Source organism: Alligator mississippiensis, chromosome 11, assembly GCF_030867095.1.
Source record: "Alligator mississippiensis isolate rAllMis1 chromosome 11, rAllMis1, whole genome shotgun sequence".
Taxonomy (NCBI): domain Eukaryota; kingdom Metazoa; phylum Chordata; order Crocodylia; family Alligatoridae; genus Alligator; species Alligator mississippiensis.
In genome coordinates this window covers 64,297,784-64,318,482 of record NC_081834.1, presented here as the reverse complement: position 1 = coordinate 64,318,482, position 20,699 = coordinate 64,297,784, and the positions used below count along the sequence as shown (strand labels likewise).

Sequence of the window (20,699 nt, the reverse complement as noted above, 5' to 3'; positions counted from 1 at the left end):
GCTGGAGGGAGGGAGGGAGGGAGGGAGGCATATCGGGGGGGTCTCCTCTCTGTATCAGAGATGGGGAAGGTGCCTGGTGTTTGCTGAGCACCTGTGGACAGACCTCCCTCTGAATTCCCTCCCTGCTGGTGCTGTAGACTGTGTCTGTGTCTAGGGTATTTCCCCTCACTTTTCCTCAAAACCCACTGTGGAAATTTCTTTTTGGGGCAGAATTTTGGCCAAAAAGGAAGACAGAAATTTTGAGGAGGCTGAAAAATGGATGGGTCAGAGGAGGGGCAGACTGAAGTGCTCTGGGTCAGAATACAAGGGGGTCGGGGAGAAAGGGACTTAACGGTGGGGGTCTACTATAGACCTCCCAACCAGGGAGAAGAGCTAGACCGGAAATTCTCAGGTCAGCTCATGGAGGTAGTTAAGTCAAAGGACATGGTCATCATGGGTGACCTGAACTTTCCAGACATCTGCTAGGAAGAGCAGTCAGCCAGGTCTGACCACTCACGTAGGCTCCTAGCCAAGTTACAGGACCTCCCCCTAACCCAGGAGGTGCACAGCCCCACCAGGGGAGACACCTTGTTGGACCTGGTCCTGGCCACAGGCAATGACCTGGTGAGGGGTCTGTGGGTGCTCGACCACCTGGGCGATAGCGATCGTTGGCTGCTGGAATTCATCGTCCAGCGCAGGGTGGCAAAGGCCTGCAGCAAGGCAGCAGCCCTGGACTTCAGGAGGGAAGACTTCAATGAGGTAAGGAGACTAGTCGGGGAGGCAGTGCGGTCCCGGAGGGGAGGGGAGTCGGGAGTCCAGGAAGCGTGGTTGTTCCTTAAGGAGACGATCCTCCAAGTCCAAAGGGAGGTAATCCCAACACGGATCAAAGGGGGCAAGAGGACGCAAAAGCCCCCATGGCTCATCAAAAGCATACGGGAACATCTCCTGGCTAAAAGAAGGCGTACACCCAATGGCAGGGAGGGGCCTCGGTTGCTCGGGGCTGCAGGGGGCGGTCAGGAAGGCCAAGGTGGAGATGGGACTGGGACTAGCGACCTGGATTAAGGACAACAAGAAGTCCTTTTTTAAATACATAGCAGGTAAAAAGAAGGTGCCAGGTAATGTGGGGCCTCTGCAAGACATGCTAGGAAATTTGGTCATCGCACCAGACAGCAAAGCTAACCTATTTAACAATTTTTTTGCCTCCATTTTTCTGAGCAGGGACCAGCTCATCCCCCCACTAGGACCCCCGTATGTCCCAAGGGAGGCACACCCAGGCCTAGGGTCAGTGAGCACCTAGTCAGGGACCTTCTGAAGGGACTGGACATATTTAAATCATCTGGTCCTGACGATCTCCACCCCAGAGTGCTGAGGGAATTAGCAGAGGTCATTGCGGGCTTCCTTGTCCTCTGCCTCGGATAGCGGGTTAAAATCTGCTTCCCACCTGCAACCTCTCCCCAGTGCAGTGCCTTGACATAGCAGTAGTGTTGAGTTCCCCAGCTCTCCTGGAAACCCACCTCCTACTTTTATTGTAACCTTCAGTTGGGACCAACGATGCCACAGCAAAGCCCCTCTCATCAAGGGCAATGAGATGTTGGGGTGAGTGCAGCTGGTCCCTGGGGAACATTTTGCTTTTGAAGCCTTTTGGTCTTAGAGACATGAACCTCCTTTTGGGGACCTATGATAGACAGTGGCAACCCCCCCTCCCCCTCCTCTCCCCCCTCAGGGAGCTAAGGCAGTAGGAAGGGGCGTAATGGTCAGGGGCTGCTGGCAGGGAGCTCAGCTGATGGAAGTGTGAACTGCCTGATCCCCTTGGGAGAGAGAAGGGGCTGGGACCTCAGGGGAGCTGCTTCCAGCACAGGAGGAAAAAAAACAGGCAATCCTAAAGGAATAGCATGTGCATGAATAACACAGCAGACATTTCTTCCCTCTCCCCACTTCCACCATCACCATGGGCAATTGGGAGCTGACGAGACAGACAGGAGAAAGGAGGGTGCAGCTGAGGCACTGCAGAGAGACAGCCTGCATTTTGAGATGACCTGACTTCGTTAGTTGGTTAACCGCAAGAAAAGAGGCAACGCTTTGGTCCAGTGAAGAATTTTTTGTCAAGGCTCTACTTCTCTGGCAGGTAGATAATTATAGCAAGGGTATAGTTGGGTGAGAGATGTTGGATGAACTTTTGGCCTTCCTCAGGTCTGGGAAAGATTCACATATACCCTGGGGAAGGGTCCCTGGCCCATTTCAAATAAGGGACAACAAACTGCATGTGGATTCAGTGAAGATAATGTCCATGAGTTGGGAGGTGGAGAATGAGAGGTATTAAGTGTGCCTGGGCCCTCCACCTTTCTAACAAGTCTGGGGTAGGGACCCAAGACAGCAGCTTCGCCTCCAAGATCAAAAGTGCACGAGGAGGTGGGAAAATCTTGGGAGTTTCTTTCCTAGCAATATCGGATCAGGGGAGACAAAGGGGGTAAGAGATGAGTGGATTTCACAGCAAGATTGGATAAGTCATTTAAAAAGGAATTTCTTCCTACCATCTCCTGTCCTGGATGTATTTGACTGCCATTTAAAAACTCTCCTTCCTGTCACAACCCAAGGGTGTGATTTTTGTTTGTGTGCGCTTCGGCACTGCTAAATTATTTTCCTGCTGTTTGTAGCTTTCTTTGCAGGGTGCATTTCTTCGTTGCAGCACAGAAATGCATGTTGCAAGGAGTTCCCGCCATTTGTATTCAGATTCGTGCCCCACTATTGGTCAGTTCTAAATTATTCCTACGTGGTGGCTAGCGATTGGCTTGCTAGCCGTATAAGAGGCTTGAGTGGTTTCCACCCAAGTTGGAGGACTCCACGAACATCAGGAGGAGGAGACTTCATGTTTTGTGAAGATCTCTAAGCGCTGCGGAGCCTATTGGACCCAGCGTGAATATCAAGAAGGCAACAGGGGTCTGATCAGCCTCTCGCCTCTCCCCGTCGCCGAACGATCCCTCGACGTACCCTTCCCTGCGCGCAAGTTCCACGGAGCCTAGCAAACTTCGTGTGAGTGAATTGTGAGTGAATCCAGAGCTCTGCCCAAGTCCTAAAACTAGGATTTAAGCGAAGTATTCCTGGAAGCTTTCCAGCCTGCACCGCGACCATCTACAGTGTAAGTAAACAATCTTAAACAACCATTAAGCGTCCGTGACTAATTCTAGCGTGCCGCCTGCCTTCCCCGACCCAGCGTGTCTGGGCTGCTGGCCACAGCCCGCCGCGCAAAAAAAGGGCCTCGGACCGCTCCCAGCCCGCACACTTCCCATCTCCAGGCTGAGGCCTGAGCAACAGCCCTGTGACAGGAGATGGGGTGACAATAAAGCTGGAAGGTTTGGGGGATGGAAAGTGGGTATGATTGGGGTGGGGAGCTGGTGGGATGAGAGGATCCCGAAGCGAGGGTTTGTCAGCTCTCCACCACAGCTCCTAGGACCCACAGCTGATGCAGTCCTGAGGTGATTGCTTCCCCATCCTGGGGGCAACAACCACCACATGGAGGCCGTGTCTTAGCCCGGCACTGGACCATTGCTAAGATAATGGTGTCAAGAGAGATGTCACAGAATGATTACTGAGACTTGTCTGACCCTCTGACTACTCCCCTATGCTGCTCATCCATATGGGCCCCAACAATACTGCCAAGGGAGACCCTGAGCAGATCAAGAGTCATGACAAGGCTCTGGGTGCAAGGGTGAAGGAGACAGGGGCCCAGGTGATGTTCGTGATCCTTCCAGTCACGGGGAAGGGCTGGGGCAGGAATGGACACATCCGGCAGATCAATGCATGGCTGCGCAGGTGGTGTCGCCAGCAGGGATTTGGCTTTTTTGACCATGGGGTGTTGTTCCGAGAAGAAGGATTGCTGGGAACACATGGGATCCACCTGACAAAGAGAGGGAAGAGCATCTTGGCAGACAGGTTCACTAACCTAGTGAGGGGGGCTTAAACTAGGCTCACCAGGGGATGAAGACCAAAGTCCTGAGATAAGATGGGAAGTGGGAGACCTGGAGGAAGCACAAGGAAGAGGGGGCAAGAGGGGAGGCCTCCTCATTCTTCCTGAGAAAGGGCAATCGGCTACTTACCTTGGGTGTCTGGACATGAGCGCACGGAGCCTGGGAAAGAAGCAGGAAGAATTGGAAATCCTCGTACAGGCACAGACTTATGATGTGATTGAAATAATAGAGACTTGGTGGGAGCTCACATGCCTGGAGCACTGTCAGGGATGGGTACAAACTGTTCAGGAAGGACAGGCGGGGAGAAGAGGAGGAGGAATTGCACTTTATGGGTGTGTCTGCACATTGCCATATGGCGAAGTTGCTACTGTGCCATGTTTTAGTACTTCCTTTTGGAAGTAAGAAAGCATGGTGCAGTACATGCTGTTATTGTGCTATGTACGCTGTGCATGGGTGAATTTCCCAGGTACATCACCATAGTGGTGCACTAGACTTGGGGAGTGTGCTGCTGTGGCAATGTACCTGGCGGCCACTTGTAGACACATGTGATCTCTACGTAGCTGTAGGGCACCATACAGTGATGTAGCATGTTGCTATGTCACTGTAAGGTAACCTGTAGATGTGCCCTATGTAAAAGAGCCATATGACTGCTCAGAGCTCCAGTATGAAGCTGGAGAGAGGCCTCTTGAGAGTCTCTGGGTTAGGGTCAGAGGGGAGAGCAACGAAGGTGATGCCATGGTGGGGACTCTGCTATAGACCACCAGACCAGGAGAAAGTGGTGGATGAGGCTTTCTTCAAACAGCTAAAGGAAGTTTCCTGATCACAGACCCTGGTTCTCATGTGGGATTTCAATCACCCGGACATCTGCTGCGAAAGCAACACAGCAGGGCACAGGCAATCCAGGAAGTTTTTAGAGAGTGTGGGGGCAACTTGGAAGTGTTCAATATCTTCATTAACTATCTGAAAGAGGGGATGGGGTGCACCCTCAGCAACTATGCAGATGACACCAAGCTGGGGGTGTAGTAGATACACTGGAGGGTAGAGCTAGGATTCAGCTAGACAAATTGGAGGCTTGAGGCAAAAAAATCTTATGACGTTCAGTAAGGACAAGTGCTAGGTCCTGCACATAGGGTGAAACAGCCCCACACACCGGTAAAGGCTGGGGGTGACTGGCTGGGCAGCAGCGCTGCAGAAAAGGAGCCGGGGGTTACAGTGGACAATAAGCTGGATATGAGTCAGCAGTGTGCCCTTGTTTTGAAGAAAGCTAACAGCATATTGGGCTGCATTAGTGAGAACATTGCCAGCAGATCAAGGGAAGTAATAATTCCTGTCTATTCTGAACTGGTGGAGCCACATCTGGAGCCCTGTGTCCAGTTTTGGCTCCTCCACTACAGAAAGGATGTGAACAAAGGGAGGGCAATTAAATGATTCTGAGTCGAGCATATGACTTATGAGCAGGGATCCAGGTTTTCCACTCATGATGGGAAAATGTGGTAAAACATGGATTTTTTTCATTTTAAGGAGAAAAATGCAGGTTAAGATGGGTTTCCGCTGGCAGGCTGGCAGAGTCCAGGAAGGCACTTGGAGCCTGGAGGCTGGTCGGGAGCAGTGAGGTGGGTGACTCAATGCTGGAGCACCACCTCCTGACCCACCACAATGTGCACCTGCAAAACCCTATGGCTCAACAAACTGCTAGCTCCTATTACATTGCCATGTGCTTCTACAACTCCTTCCTCCCCTTCTTGAGAATAGGGCATTCTCAGGGTCAGCACACTGGCCCTTTTCCAGTCCTCTGGGATCTGACCCGAGTACCATGAGCATTCAAACAGCCATGCCAGTGGCTCTGCTATGACACTGGCCAATTCCTTCAGCACCCTTGTATGAAGAACATCTGGGCTTGCTGACTTAAACACTTGCAGTCCTTCCTAGTGTCTCTGCACCAAGTTGGTGCTAGTCCAGCCCCCTGTTCAAGGCAGGGTCATCCCTATTTCAACCAGCCTAGACAAGTACTCATCTAACCTGTTCTTAAAAACTTGAGGAACAACCTTCACACACAACTACCAAACTTCATGCCTGAAACATCAAAAACACCCTTTAACTTGCCACAGCTAAATCAGGGGCATGAGGGTACTGGCACTGACTTGCCATTACAGGGAGAAGAAGTATTTTCCAAAAGCATGCTTAGAGGATCCAAAGAATAGGACCATGCCTCTGGAGGAGTGATGGTGGGTGTGGGTGTCTGTCGTTGTTCTGCTTCCAGGGTGAGATGGTTTTCCCCAAAGTAAGATGTACCTTCTTTCACAAAGCATGACCATGCGGCCCTTTCCTTGACTAGTTTTTCCCAATTTGTGATATCAATGCCACACTTCTTAGTGTTTACCTTGAGGGTATCCTTGAAGCATTTCCTGTGCACCCCACATGTCCTTTGTCCTTGGCTGAGTTAGAAGTACAGCAGTTGTTTTGGTAAATGTACATCAGGCATGTAGGCACAATCCCCCGTCCACCAGTGATGTTAAATAATCAATGCTTCCATGCTGGTAAGGGCGACTGGTGCCTCCTGGGTTGGGGGGGCACTTGCCCCCCCCCCCAGCAACCGGGGGGGTCCGCCTTGTGGCCAATCACGCTGACCGCAGGGGGTCCCCTGTGGCCAATCACACCAACCTGGAATTCTGGGTGCGATTAGCCATTGGGGGACCATGGGGATCTCTTGTCCTGGTTCCCCCATTCCCTGGTTGGTGCTCTGGGGGGGCACCAGCACTCTTGCCTGAGCCCTCTGCCCGGGAATGCTGGCTGTCAGGGGGTGCTTCAGCACTCATGGGGTGCATCCAGACGAGTGCACACGTGCCTCTTGCTCCATCTCAAACCCCTTTGAGATGGGGTAAGAGGCATGTGCAGGAATGAAAAAATGTTATCCAGGGTCAAAAAACCCTGAAGTTTTAAAAAGCGGGCCAAGGCATGGTCTGGGACTGTGCCCTGAGGCAACCGGAGGCTGGGCCCTCCACGAAGGTGCTCTGGCTGCCAGAGCATCTCTATGGTTGGCCTTCGCCCTGGTACAGAAAGACACAGTCCGCCCATGCTGGGCAGCACCAGGGCTCCAGTGCCCGTGAGTAAGGGGTCGGGGGAGCTGGAGGAGCGGGGAGAGGACTATGGGGGGAATCCCCGCTGGCCCTGCCCACTCTCCAGGCCCCACCAATCCCTGCCCTGCCCGGCCCTAGGCCACTGAGACCCCTTATCCCTGCCCCCCCACCCAACACCCCAACAATTTAAAACAAAATGAAACAAAACACCCTGGCACTTACCGACAGTTGTAGCGGCCGTCTGGCTCACTGGGGCCTCTCCTGCACATTGAGGGGCAGGGGGACAGCCCCAGCCTGGGCCCTCCTGCCCCCCGCTGCTCTGTGCTGCCCAGAGGGGCTCTGCCAGGAGCCCCTGAAGCCCCCCAGCCCCTGCTCCTAGGGTAAGTAGAGGCTTAATTTTCTTTTTTTTTTTTCTTCTTTTTTCTTTTTAAAGTGATGGTGCCTGAGGTTGGGTGGGGGAAGCCATGGGGGCCTGGGGTGCAAGTGGGGGGTGGGGCTGGGCGGGGCAGCCATTGGAAGGTCTAGGGGAGTGGGGGGGCTGGGTGGGGCAGGCATTGGGGAGGGCTGCAGCAGCTGGTGGGGGATGGGGACCACCATACTTCCCTGCCAACTGGGCTGGGGTCAGAGCCATCCCACAGGGAAGGGTGGGAGCGCAGCATGTGCTGCCCCCATGGGAATGAGAGGGCTCGGCTCCATTCAAGCACGGCAGGGGCAGCCTGGGGCCAGGCCGGACACAGTGAATTGGCAGGCACCTGCCCTCGGGCTGGATGAAATCACCTGGTGAGCCAGATCTGGTGTGCGGGCCATATATTGCCCGCCCCTGCCCTAAACAGAGAGGGCTACAGTAGTGAGTGAAGCACGGGGGTTGGGGAGCAGCATAGTGTGTGACATAGTTGAGGCAGAAAGAAACTTTTCAGGTGACAGACTTGCACTTTTCCAGGAGAAACTGCCATCAATTGGGTGGAACTTCCTAGCTGGAGTCCAGAAAGGACAGAGAGGAAGCAGAGGATGCTGAAAGGTTTTATTAGCATGAGCACAGCCTAGAACACAGGAAAAGCCCAGCCTCTTCCACAAGACAGTAGAAAACAAAAGTTTTTACCACCACTTTTCTTCTTAGAGACTATAAAGAGCAAATGCATTTAGCTATTCTATCTTACTGAGGTAAATAACAGGTTTAATCCATCCTTGAACAAATTAAAGCAGGGAATTAGAAGTAAGTTTCCCATATTCAATGCACGGTGGTATGGAAGAGCCTTCCAATAAGAGTACTGGGGACAACAAACCTAACACATTTTAAGCTGGTGCGCGACCAGTTTGTGAAAGTGATTGCACTGAGGAGTCTCAGCCCCAGGCCCTCAGGCCACATCCACCTGGCAGGGGAGCCCTGTTATTCAGACTGCCAAACCCCTATGGTCCAAAAATTTGGCAGCAATGGCAGGGTAGTGGCAGCTCATTGCTGCTGCCTTGCCTGCCAAACTCCCAGAACCGCAGGAGGGATAGCGTGGCCCTACGTGCTAGACTGGGGCAATGCAGAGCCTGAGCTGTCCCTCAGTCCGGCCCCGCATCACTCCTCTGACCCGCGGGGACACAACTTTGACATGACTGGGTTAGATGCTGTGCTTGTCTGTGATAGCAGGAGACTAACCGGAGTGACTTGAGAGATCTCGTCATTGGAATTCTGCTTGAAGGGAAATGTATGTGTTTTGTGCAAAAATCAGCACTGCTTTTGTGTAACATCTTGGCCCTTGGTAGCTTTGTATAAATGGATCATGCTAAGGCCCTCAGAAATGGAGATGCTGAAATCAAGTTAACTTAGGCAGAACCATCACCTAGCTAATAATGGTGATTTATTTAGGAGGGTGGGGAAAATTACTTAACGAGGTCACTTAAGTTTTCTCTCTAGTTCCTATAGAAGATCTTCTGTCAGGGCATAGGGAGTGTTTTGCATCACTAATGTAATGAGCACTGGTAGATTAATAGATTTTAAAACCACAATTACTCTAACCCTTTAGACTGATTTCCTACATAGCACAGCTAAAGATTTCAGCCAGTGCTCCTTGCATTGCCCCTAAAAACCTGTGTTTGACTTGAAATATATCAGATTTGTGAAGCCATCCAGTCTTGACTGGAGGACAGTAAGCAATGGAGACATGCCTTAGTGATCTGTTCCCGGGGTTGATGATAATCCTCATTGTTAAAACTTTGATACACTTTACTTCCAGCTTGAAATGAGCTGGTTTCAATTGCTTGCTATTGCATTCAATTCCAGAATGACGAAGTATAGGTGAGAGGACAGAGGGATAGCATTGGCGGGCTGTACTGAACTCTCTGGATCTTTCTTGTTGGATTTTGTTGTAGGAACAAGGGCTTCAGCCTACTATTAAGAAAAGAAATACAGAAGTGCACAACAAGCAACAAAGTGTTCGTAGACATTGTTGATCTCTTTTGTGGAGATGATGAGTTGTGGTTTAGACTCGACATTTCACAATGGTCCCATCATTACTGACAATCCACAACAGTCCCAGGTCATAAGACACATGTTTGCATTTGCAGATAGGATCGAGTATCTGGGTCCATGTGGTCCCCACAGGGTTGCTGTTAGTTATTCCATCCCTGAAAGAAAGCATCCAGGGCTGATGTTAGTAAGTCTGTTATGCAAAGAGCTCCCACTGCATGGAAAAATAGATTTTCAGCGGGACCAAAGCAGTTTTCCTGGTTTACACCTACTGCCACAGCTTCAGAGCTCTGCACAGCAGCACCTATCCTCCTGAATGACTGCCCATATCTAATCTACTCAGATGGAGAAGTCATAGGTGAGTGTGACTAAATGTCATAATTTAGCAGAGTTCTTTCTTTGTTTCTTCAGGTAGCAAGGAATCAAAAAAAAAAAAGTTGATGGGACAGTGTAGATCGGGGCAGGCAATTATTTCGGGCGGAGGGCTGCTTACTGAGTTTTGGCAAGCCATCAAGGGCCACATGACAGGCACCCAGGGGCAGATAAATATTAATTTTCTTAATTTTTGGGGGACCCCGCGGGCCAGATGAGGATACTCTGAGGAGATTGAGCATGTCCAGTGCAGATGGATTCTTTGGAGAATTTAGCTGCCAAACTAAAGCATGTATAAAACTCAAGGATTTATTCCGAGCATGCATAAATGGAAGTTTTTCAGAGGTCTAACGTTTGTACAAGTGTGGACAACTCAATACATAGAGCAAGGCTCAGTCTCGACACCAAGGCGCAACCTACTTCAATGCATGGAGGTACCAAACAAAATGGATAACAAAATGGCTTTAACATTTTTCCAACACTGGGCAAACACCATACTTCCCTGATACTTACCTTTGGAAATAGCAGAATTCTTTTCACTGAATCTTTCCGCAAAAAAAATTTCCGCAAAAAAAAGTAGGAAAAAGAGAAGAAAACAGAAAAATTCAACCTGAATCAGATACCTGGTGTACATCACTCTAACCAAACAGGTTAAGTTTGGCAAAGATGAAGGCAATTGTAAGCAAGATCTTAGAATGAGAACTGTAACCTTAACTATTGGCATTACTATCTTCACTGTTTGTTAAGCTGCAAGCCATGTTTCCAAGAAATAGCAAGGACAATGGACCCTCTGCCGTGTGCCAGACTCCACTTTGGGCTTTAGATATGCACCTGGCAGCCAGCTAGTATTGCAGCCTATTCCAATTAGGCACAAGAAAATGGCCATGAGAGGCAGCAAGAAGAAACCTTCACCTCCACTTGCAGCAGTTCATCTGGACAATAGATATGCACCCCTGGCAACAGAGGGGGAAGAGCATGTTTCTTTGGTGGAGGAGAACAGGCCAGGCCTCACCCAGGTGGGAAGGATTGAGATGACCGCCAGCAAGAAGAAGTGATCGGTAGTGGTGGTTGGAGACTCCATGCTGCAGGAGCAGGAGGGGATCATCTGCTGACCTGATCTGTTGTCTCAGGAGGCCTGCTGCTTGCCCGGAGCCTGGATCTGAGATGTCACGGAGGGATTACGAAGATTCATCCAGCCCTCTGACTACTACCCAATGCTGCTCATCCATGTAGGCACCAATGGATATCACATGATGAGGAGATCCTGAGCAGATCAAAAGTGACTACAGGGCTCTGGGTGCAAGGCCGAAGGGGTCTGAGGCTCAGGTTGTGTTCTCTTTGATGCTTCCAGTCAAGGGAAAGGGCCTGGGCAGGAGTGGTGATCCTAAGATCAATACCTGTCTGCACAGGTGGTGTTGCCAGCAGGGCTTTAGCTCCTTCCACAGTGGGATGTTGTTTCAAGAAGGATTGCTGAGAAGAGATGGGATCCACCTGACAAAAAGAAGGAAGAGCATCTTCGCAGACAGGCTCACTAAGCTAGTGAGGAGGGCTTTAAAACTTGGTTTGCCAGAGTATGGAGACCAAAGCCCTGTGGTAAGGGGGGAAGTGGGAGACATGGAGGAAGAGCAAGCAGAAGGGGGCAACAAGGGAGGGGCTCTCATACTTCCTGAGAAATCAGGGCAATCAGCTAATTACCTCAGGTGCCTGTACACAAATGCACAGAGCCTAGGAAACAAGTCATGGCACTATGACATGATTGGAATAACAGGGATTTGGTGGACTCTCGCATGACTGGAGCACTGTCATGGATAGGTACAAACTATTCAGGAAGGACAGGCAGGGGGGAAGAGGAGGCGTTGTACTTTATGTAAAAGAGCTGTATGATTGCTCAGAGCTCCAGTATGAAGCTGGAGATAGACCTGTTGAAAGTCTCTGCGTTAAGGTTAGAGGGAACAGCAACAAGGATGATGTTGTGGTGAGGGTCTGCTATAGACCCCCAGACCAGGAGGATGAGGCTTTCTCCAAACAGGTAGCAGAAGTTTCCCAATCACAAGCCCTGGGTCTCATGATGAGACACTTCAATTACCCTGACATCTGCTGCGAGGGCAGTACTAGGGCTGTGCGAAACAACAGCGTTTCGTTTCGACTTCTGTTTTGCCATTTCGCCGGGACAGTGTTTCATTTCAAGTTTTGTTTAGTTTTGAAGCACTGTTCCACTTCATTTCGTCAAAACTGTTTCACTGTTTCAGTGCTGTTTCCACCTTTTGCCCATAGGCTATAATAGGGAATCACAAAACTGCCTATACCTTTAACATATCATATCTGATTTGGATGAAAATTGCAGAAAATTGCAGGGATCCTAGCCCCTTCTGAAAAAGAGAAGGCTAAGAGGGGACTTGGTAGTAGCTTACCGCTACATCAGAAGTGTACTTCTAGGGCTTGGTGAACAACTGTTCACCAAGGCACCCTTGGGGGAAACTAGGAGTAATGGTCACAAACTCCTAGAAGATCATTTCAGGCTCGTTTCAGGTTCAGCATTAGGAAAAACTACTTCACAACTAGGGTGTCCAGACTGTGACTGTTATTCCGAGTTTTCCCCAAGGGTGCCCTGGTAAACAGTTGCTAGGGGTGCAGAGCCCCAGAACCCCCCTGCACCGATCTCCTTAACAGCTGGCAGGCTTAGTGGTTGCAGCAGGGCCTAGCAGCCAAGTCTGCAGTGGTTCCCCCTGCCCCCCCCCCCCCCTGCCCCAATACAGACACAGTTGTACAAGCACCCATGACATGAGTTTTGCCTGTCAGCAGGCAGAGGTGCAGGGCCCCAGAACCCATAAGCTCTGCATCGATTTCCTCGACAGCTGGCAGGCTTCGTGGCCTCATCAGGGGCTACCATCCCTGCAGCTTTCACCCTTAACACATGCAGTGTCATCCATGTCACGAGTTTTGCTTGTCTGCAGCTTGAGGTGCAGTTTCCCCAAACCTATGCACTGATCTCCTTGAAACTTGGCAGGCTTTGTTGCCTCAGTAGGGGTAGCACACATGCAGTTTTGACCCCATTGTGGCTTAACACATACATATGACATGAGTTTTGCTCTTACAATTTTAGGGTGAAGTTTCTCTGAACCCCCTGAATCTATCTTCTTGAAACTTGGCATACATCATGCCCTCAGAAGGGGCTACCATCTCTGCAAGCTTCATCCACATCAGGCCAGAAATGACAAAGTTATAGCCTGTTTCAACCTTCCCCATTATATCCTTTGGGCAAAACGTTGAAACAGGGTAGAAATGGCAAAAAGTTTCAACGGAACGGAACAAAACAAAATGGAACAGCTGTTTCGATTTGAAACAAAAGTCAAAACAGAATGCTGTTCCAGTGAAATGTCGAAGTGCTGGTCAAAATGGAACGGTGCCATTTCACACAGCCCTAAAATCTGGACAAAGTTAAGGAGGAGTGTAAGAGCATTGCTTGGGCATGCAGGAATGAAGTCAGGAAGGCCAAAGTGCAACTGGATTTGAAGCTAGCAAAGGACATGAAGGGTAAAAAGAAGGGTTTCTACAAGTATGTCAGTAGCAAGAAGATGTTTAGCTGGGGGGAGTAGTAGATATGCTGAAGGATAGGGCTAGGATTCAAAGAGACCTAGACCAATTGGAGGATTGGGCCAAAAGAGATCTCATGAGGTTCAACTAGGATAAGTGCAAAGTCCTGCACTTAGGATGGAATAATCCCATGCATCAGTACAGGCTGGGGGCTGACTGGCTGGGCAGCAGCTCTGCAGATAAGGACTTGGGGTTACAATGGACAATAAGCTGAATATGAGCCAGCAGTGCTCATGTTGAAAAGAAGGCTAATGGCATACTGGGCTGCATTGGTAGGAGTGTTGCCAGCAGGTCCAGGGAAGTGATTATTCTCTTGTTTTCAGCACTGGAGAGGCCACATCTTGCATACTGTGTTCAGTTTTGGACCCCCCACTACAGAAAGGATGTGGACTAATTGGAGTGAGTCCAGCAGAGGGTGACAAAAATGGTGAGGAGACTGGGGGACATCACTTATGAGGAAAGTCTGAGGGAACTGGGCTTATTTAGTTGAGAGAAGAAGAGACTGAGATGGGATGTAATATCTACCTGAACCAGCGGTTTGAAAGAAGATGAAGCTAGCCTGTTCTCAGTGATGGCAGATGACAGAACAAGGAGCAATGCGCTCAAGTTGCAGCAAGGGGAGTTTAGGTTAGATATTAGGAAGAATTTTCCCACCAGGAGAGCAGTAACACACTGGAACAGGTTACACAGAGAGGTGGTAGAAGCTCCATCCTTGGAGGTTTTCAAAACCCAGATAGACAAGGTTTTGTCTGAGATAATCTAGTTGGGGCTGGTTCTGCTTGGAGCAGGGGTATGTAACCTCCTGAGGTCCCTTCAACCCTCATTTTCTATGATATTTTGATTTGGGTGCTGGAAAGGCCTGGAATCGGTCCAGTACTGAATCCGTGGGTGAGTATCTGGCACCAAAGATGACTTCCTCCACAATATCAGGTAATGTCTTGTGCTTCTAAAATTCATGACAGGCTTAAGTAGTCCTGAGACAGGTTCCCTCCCATGATCCCCTGTACTGTACCTGCGAAAAATTTCTCCTGAACTTGACACTCCATAGACAGATCCATCAGTTCCAACTTCAATCATGGACAGCCTGCCATCGATCTGCTCCCACCTAGATCCTGCACAAGACTCGGGGGTGACGCTATGCCGAAAATAGATATAATCATCAGAGTTAACTCCCCAGCAGCCCCGCAGCCCACAGCTGTAGTACTTCAGTTTTCCTGCAATGTTGACCCAGGGCGGGGAGGATTGTTCCTTCACAGAGATAGTTGATGAACTGTGCAGGCAGTAAATGTCATCAATTGCATTTGCACCAACGACAAACTGGTCTCCTCCTGCATCAATCTGCTTGAGTGCCCCTGAAACGTGAAGGGAGAGTTCTGTTTAGAGGACAAAGAAGGGCTGTGCTAGCAAGAAGCAAATAAGGAAGTCGATCAGCTGCTGGTAATTCAGTAAGAAATACATTAAGAATCAGGATGGGGAGGTGGTGGAGTGGGAGGAGTGGGAGGGTCAGCATTCAGGTACAGACAACTGTAGTTTAGAGTGAAAAGGGGCCAAGATACTGGGACTCCTGGATTCTATTATCAGGATGTTTTATTTAGGAGCTAACATTTGTACATCCGAATTTGGAAATACTGGCTTTAACCTCTCAGAGCCTCTCTCAAGCCTTCTCGTTGAAGGTGGACTATTGTGCAGAAAGAAATGCAAAAAACGAGGGAACGGGCAACAAGCTCTTGAATAAACGTGCATATTGGAGCAGGGATTTTACATAGTGGATTCACTTTTGCATAATCCACTTCAACATATTCCGTTAACCACGTAGGAACAAAAGAATGGATTTAAGTCAAATCCATAAAGGAGATCAGCAACACCAGTCTTTATGGGACCTTTGGAGTACCACAAAAACCAACACTTCACTGTAACCATCAGTGATTGTTTCATAACTCGTGACACTGAAAAAAGGACTTGCAGTAGTGGCGGGCAGATCTGGCTGTGATGGCAAACCCAGCTATCGGGGGTGAGGAAGGCTGGGCCTCTCTGACTGGAGAGATGTCTGGGGCAGGAATTTGAAATCAGGCACCGAATCCTAGCAGGGATCCTACTAGCCATCGCCTTGTGACATATCCAATGGGATACCATACCTGAGACCTGCTGCCAGGTGCCACCCACCAGCTTGTAGATGTTATTGTTCACGCCCCAGACTCCAGCAGGGCCCACTGTGACATGCTTCAGGGAACCCGGCACCTCCACAAAAGTGTTCCCGTACAGTGTGAAAATACTGCCTGTGCTGTTCACTCCAAACACTTGCCCATTACTGGCATCAATCTGCTTTAAGGACCCCGGTACCTCTGTGCAATCCAGAGCTGAAAAATATAACAAAAAGAGCCATGTAGATGGACTTGTCAGTTCGAGGAGGGAAGGAGGGGAAAAGATGAAAAGTCTGGGATCAATGTGGCTGAGTCTACAAGTCCTCCATTTGTCCAGATCCCAAACAGGTGGCTGATAATCCCAAGCACTTTACCATCTGAAGCAGGACTGTCCAGCTTCAAAGCAGTCAGGGGCCATGTGCCCCCACAGGCCACACTAGCAGTGTGCACGCACTGCATGGGCAGCACTAGTAGGGGCCATGTGTGTGCAGGTGCCCGCTACCCCTCACACCTGTATCATGCACAAGCGGGCTCTCCCGCACTCGGCTGCACCCTGTGTGTGTGGCGGGAGAGGATGGGGGGAAAGGCACTTCCTTATGCTGCTTGTGTGTGGGAGGAAGGACGGGGCAAGCACTCCCCTATGCTGTGTTGGCCCCTGGTCACATACAGCTCCTTGTGGGCTCTCCTGTGGCACCACACTGCATGGGCACGCTGGGCTGCTGGCTTCCCAAGACCCACAGGCTGTGCTGCACCATGCTTCCCCACCCCTTGGGGAACAGTTAAGCACCTGGTGTTGTGGGGGAAGGAGGAGCCCCGAGACCCTGGGCGCTGCTGCCGCCAGAGCAATAGGAACAGTGGCAGCTGGGTGGCAGTCCAGGTGCCACACATTCGTGCCCTGCAGGCAGCATGCAGCCCATGATCTACCTCATTGGACACTTCTGATTTAATGTCCCCTAAGACAATTAGCTCCCTTCTGCCATCCACAGCAGCAGCCTGCACTAAACAAAGGACAGACTGAGGGCTTCAACAGAGCCCCCCTGCCAGGATAGACGGGGCATGAGGCCTCAAGATCAGATCTCTCTTCCAGAGAAGGGTATGTGTGAGACTGAAGTGGTTACAGAGGCTACAACCCACTCCTATAGCTGGAAGTTTGCCAGCGAGGCTGCTCTGAGTTCAAACCCACTTCAAATCCAGCAGCTGCTCTCAGGTCTGCCTCAGACTAAGGGCTTGCAAGTGGATGCGGGGGATGATCCCTGACTGGAGGGCCTGTAGACATGGCCTAGTGGGGTGCTGGTGATCTGTGGTTACCCCCATCTGTTCCAGGACCTGTTGCCACCATGCTGCATGATGCCCTATCTGGCCCCGTGCCTTTTGTCCCCTTCCCCAGCTTCCTCAGTTCCCAAGGCCTACAGAAAAGTCTTTGAAACTATTTGAAAAGAAAATGTCTAGGCTATCATTGTTATTGATTTAGACTGCCATGACCCTCGGGTGAAGGTGTGGGTATGGTTCAAGTACAGAGGAAAAGCTGACGGTCACATCAAGGACTTTGTTCACACACAGTGTGGTTCTTCATCCTCCCCCATGCCTCAGGGAGGTTAAGTGCAGAGCTGACTGAAACTAAGGATATATAGTACACAGGTAGCTTGGGTGGTTTTAGTGTGGTTTGGTGGAAAGCCCTATATGTTGAAACTTCCCTCCAAACTGGAAATCTCAAAACTTGGCCTTGGAACAGCAGCACATGGTGTTTCCAAATGCAGTATGCTTTCATGCACCCAACAGCCACTTGAAAGTTGTGGTTCAAGGGCTGCAGTGCAATGTTGATCTGGCCTGGAACTGGAAATGCCCAGTCTGCCAGGCTCCCAGACCAGCTGGCTCTTTGGGCTGCCCAGGGTAGCAGCGAGTCGTTTGGCCTGGAAATCTAGCAGTCCAGGGGAGACCTCGGCTCTGAACTCTCCGCCTGGGACAGGTGCCCAGGGGTCGTAGACCCTGGAAGTGCCGAGAGCCCCAGCCCTAGCTCCAGTTGGGATTGTCAGGACTTCCAGCATCCCCCATGCAGACCTATAAACCTAGCTCCTGGTTGCACTGGCTTGAGCTGCACTGGGTGCTCAGGGTGTTCAGGCTTCCTGCTGCATAGCAGCGAGTCAAGCCCCAGTTAGACCCATGTCTCAGGCTTTTCCAACTACCTGGATGCACTGCCATAGAAAGAGTGCCTTAGACTTGTCCTTTCTGAAAGCACCTGGACTCTATGCCTGGCACAGTCTGCACAGCTGGCTGCATCTGGCTCTGCAAGCCCTGGGGGCCCCATCTCAAAGTCTGCATGGTGGGGCAGCACCAAGTTTTGGACACTGTGTGCATTTCATCAAACCACCACCACTTTCCAAAATAGTTCACATTTGAAATCAGTTCCCAGCAATCAGCCCAAGTTGAAATCCCACAAGCATATGTTAAGCCTTTTAGCAGAAGGAACACCTGCTTTACCTGAGCTCCTTGCAAAGACGGGCAACAGAAGCAGCAGGAAGTTGGATACCCTCATCTTCAGAAATGCAGGGACTGCTGGGAGTGGAGGCAGGGGAATCTGGAGCTTTTATAGCGTTCAGGTATTGCTGTGCAGTCCCACATGGGCAGATCAGACAGACAAAGGCAGAGTTCATGACTGCTGCTGAAGCTTCCTGCTACTCACCCTCACCACATCATCACTGTTGGCACTGGATTTATGACCCGGATAGCTTATTCCGGGTGGATCCAAATTCTCAGAATGACCACAATGTGTTCCTTTGAGTAGGCAAATGTTACTGATACACAGTGATAGCAGAGAAGAGGAACACAAACAAGGAAAACAAAATACCCACCTGCTCCAATGTTATATTTACCATCCCACGGTCTGCGGAGGGAAGGTGCATCTGGCCAGTACATGAGCCTTACCCTGTGGTTTTGTTCTGCATCTCAAGTGTCACAGTTTGTGATCAAGGATTTCCTGCACTGGTCTTCAGAGTGTGATCAGTAGGTCTGGTGATTAGAGCACTTTGTAGGGATGCAGGTTCAAGCCGTCTCTGGGTGAGAGGCATCTATAGCCTGGGTCTATGACCCCTTGGGCAGAGACCCTAACCGCTAGCCTGAAAGGTGGGAGGGCCCATCCCCTTTGATGTACAATGTGGCAGAAATGCCACCGTCTGTGCCCCTCTCCAGAGATCTGTCTCTGCCAGCGTGAGAGGCTGGTGTTGAATCCCTCAGGTAGGGGATCTCCCTCCCTGCCGACATGACAAAAGCCTGGTGCCTGGGAGGCGGATGCTCTTGTCACCTGGAGAGGGGGAGGGAAAAGCCCAGCCCAGGCCCAGGTAGCCAGTGATGCTTTTTTAGATTGGTCAGCTTGTGGCCAGCACTGGCAGCTTCGATTGGACCGGGCTGCTGAGGTCAGAGAGGTTATTTAAAGGCCCGGTCCAGGAAGAAGGCAGCCATTAGCCATGCGGCCATCCAGGTGAATCTGAAAATGGCTCTCCCTTCAAAACCGCATGCTCCAAGAGCGACCTGCCTCCAGAGGGAAACTCCAACCGCCTCTGGATGATGCATGTGAGTAAGCTACTCGAGATCAGACTAGATATTTAGCTTACAGTAACTCAGATGTGAGATCAAACGGCTACCTCAGCCATTCTAGTTTGCTCTATGGGATTCCTCTGATAGTTCTGTGATACTGCTCTACCTTCTACCGTGTTCCCGCCCTACCCCCTGTAATCAATAAAGTTCTCCTTGTGACCGGTGTGGGAGACTTATTGAGGGGTGGGTCTAAATTATGCCGAGGAGGGCCCTTAGGTCCGTGGACTAAGGGAGGCTTCCCTAATAATCCCCTGACTTGGGAAGTGCCCCAGGTGCCTGTATTGGGTCTAGTACCCATTGGACGATCAGGCCTGCGTTCTCCAAGGTGCGCAGAGCCAGAAGTGAGTTCAGAGCCTTGGATGGTGGCAGCGGGACCCCAGGTGAGTGGGTGTGCTCCAGGGAAGGGGTCAGCCGGACGGAAGGCACCCCAGGGAGGCACTCGGAGCCTGGAAGGTGGTCGGGCGCAGGGAGGTGGGTGGCTCAAGGCAGGAGTGCCCCCTACTGGCCCGCCACATGTGGTGGGAATGGTGGGATCTGAATACCCTGCTGTATTTGAGGCATAATTTGGGAAAAGGAACAGTCACTGAAATCCCTTGAGCAAAAAAATTCTAATTTGGCATCGGGTCGACTGGATAGTGTAGATAGTTAGGATGGCGGACAAGTATGTCCGGATGACCGTGCCTGAACTGAAAGAACTGGCAAAAGAGAGAGGCCTTCACGTGAAGAAAGGGCTAAAGAAGGAAGAGCTGGTTAAACTCTTGTGCACCAGCGAGTCAGAGCAAGCGGCAGCTTCACGCTCATCAACTCCTGAGTCTGACTTGGAAACACACTCCCGCTCGTCAAGTCCAGAGGCCACTGGGAGATCACCCTCTGAGGGGGAGCGGCAGAGACTCCATGAGCTGGAGTTAAAAAGGCTGCAGCTGGAGGAGAAGAGGATGGAGATGGAGGTAAAAAAGCTGGAAGCCCAGTGGGAGAGGGAACAATGACAGTTAGAAGCTAAAAGGATGGAGCTGGAGGCCTAGTGTGAGAAGGAACGGGAACAACGACAGCTGGAGGAGAAGAGGATGGAGATGGAAACCCAGCTGGAGGCAAAAAAGCTCGATGCTCACCTCTGTCTGCAGCCCAACGGGGGAAACGCGAGCACTCTGCAAGCATCCGGGGAACACCCCAAACTGGACGTCTCAGCCTTCGCTCGCTACCGAGACGGAGACGATCCTGCAGTGTTCCTAAGCAACTTCAAAAGACAAGCCCAGCGGTGTAAGGTGCTGGGGGAAAAGATCATGATGTATTTGTCTGCTCTGGTAGAAGGCGACATGGCGGTGGTCCTGAACAGCCTGCCCTCAGACGCAGCTGATGACTATAATGCCTTCAAAGCTGCTGTGTCTAAAAGGTTCAAGTTAGGACCGGATTATTTTCGGAAAAATTCTGGAATATGCGCCCACAACCTGGAAAGTCATTGACAGATTACGTAGCCCTGTTGGACGACACATACATTAAATGGTTAGCTGAAGCCAAGGATGACACT

At 50.7% G+C, this 20,699-nt stretch overlaps 1 protein-coding gene across 1 annotated transcript; it reads right to left on the bottom strand.

Moving 5' to 3' along the window:
* Positions 1–8,055: 8,055 nt before the first annotated feature.
* On the bottom strand, positions 8,056–18,116 carry LOC132243764 (fish-egg lectin-like). The gene is made up of 4 exons (XM_059714153.1): positions 18,062–18,116; positions 15,578–15,799; positions 14,455–14,794; positions 8,056–9,634 (listed from the first exon to the last, which is right to left on the bottom strand). Exons 1-4 carry the CDS (start codon positions 18,114–18,116, stop codon positions 9,490–9,492), a joined length of 762 nt encoding a protein of 253 aa, XP_059570136.1. The 3' UTR covers positions 8,056–9,489.
* Positions 18,117–20,699: the final 2,583 nt, after the last annotated feature.

Coding starts and splice junctions, on each gene's coding strand:
- LOC132243764 (XM_059714153.1), bottom strand. CDS start 18,116: ATGAGGGTATCCAACTTCCTGCTGCTTCTGTTGCCCGTCTTTGCAAGG. Junction 14,795..15,577: donor CACCTGGCAGCAGGTCTCAG/GTATGGTATCCC, acceptor TTCACGTTTCAG/GGGCACTCAAGCAGATTGAT. Junction 9,635..14,454: donor TCAGGAGAAATTTTTCGCAG/GTACAGTACAGG, acceptor GCTTTCTTTCAG/GGATGGAATAACTAACAGCA.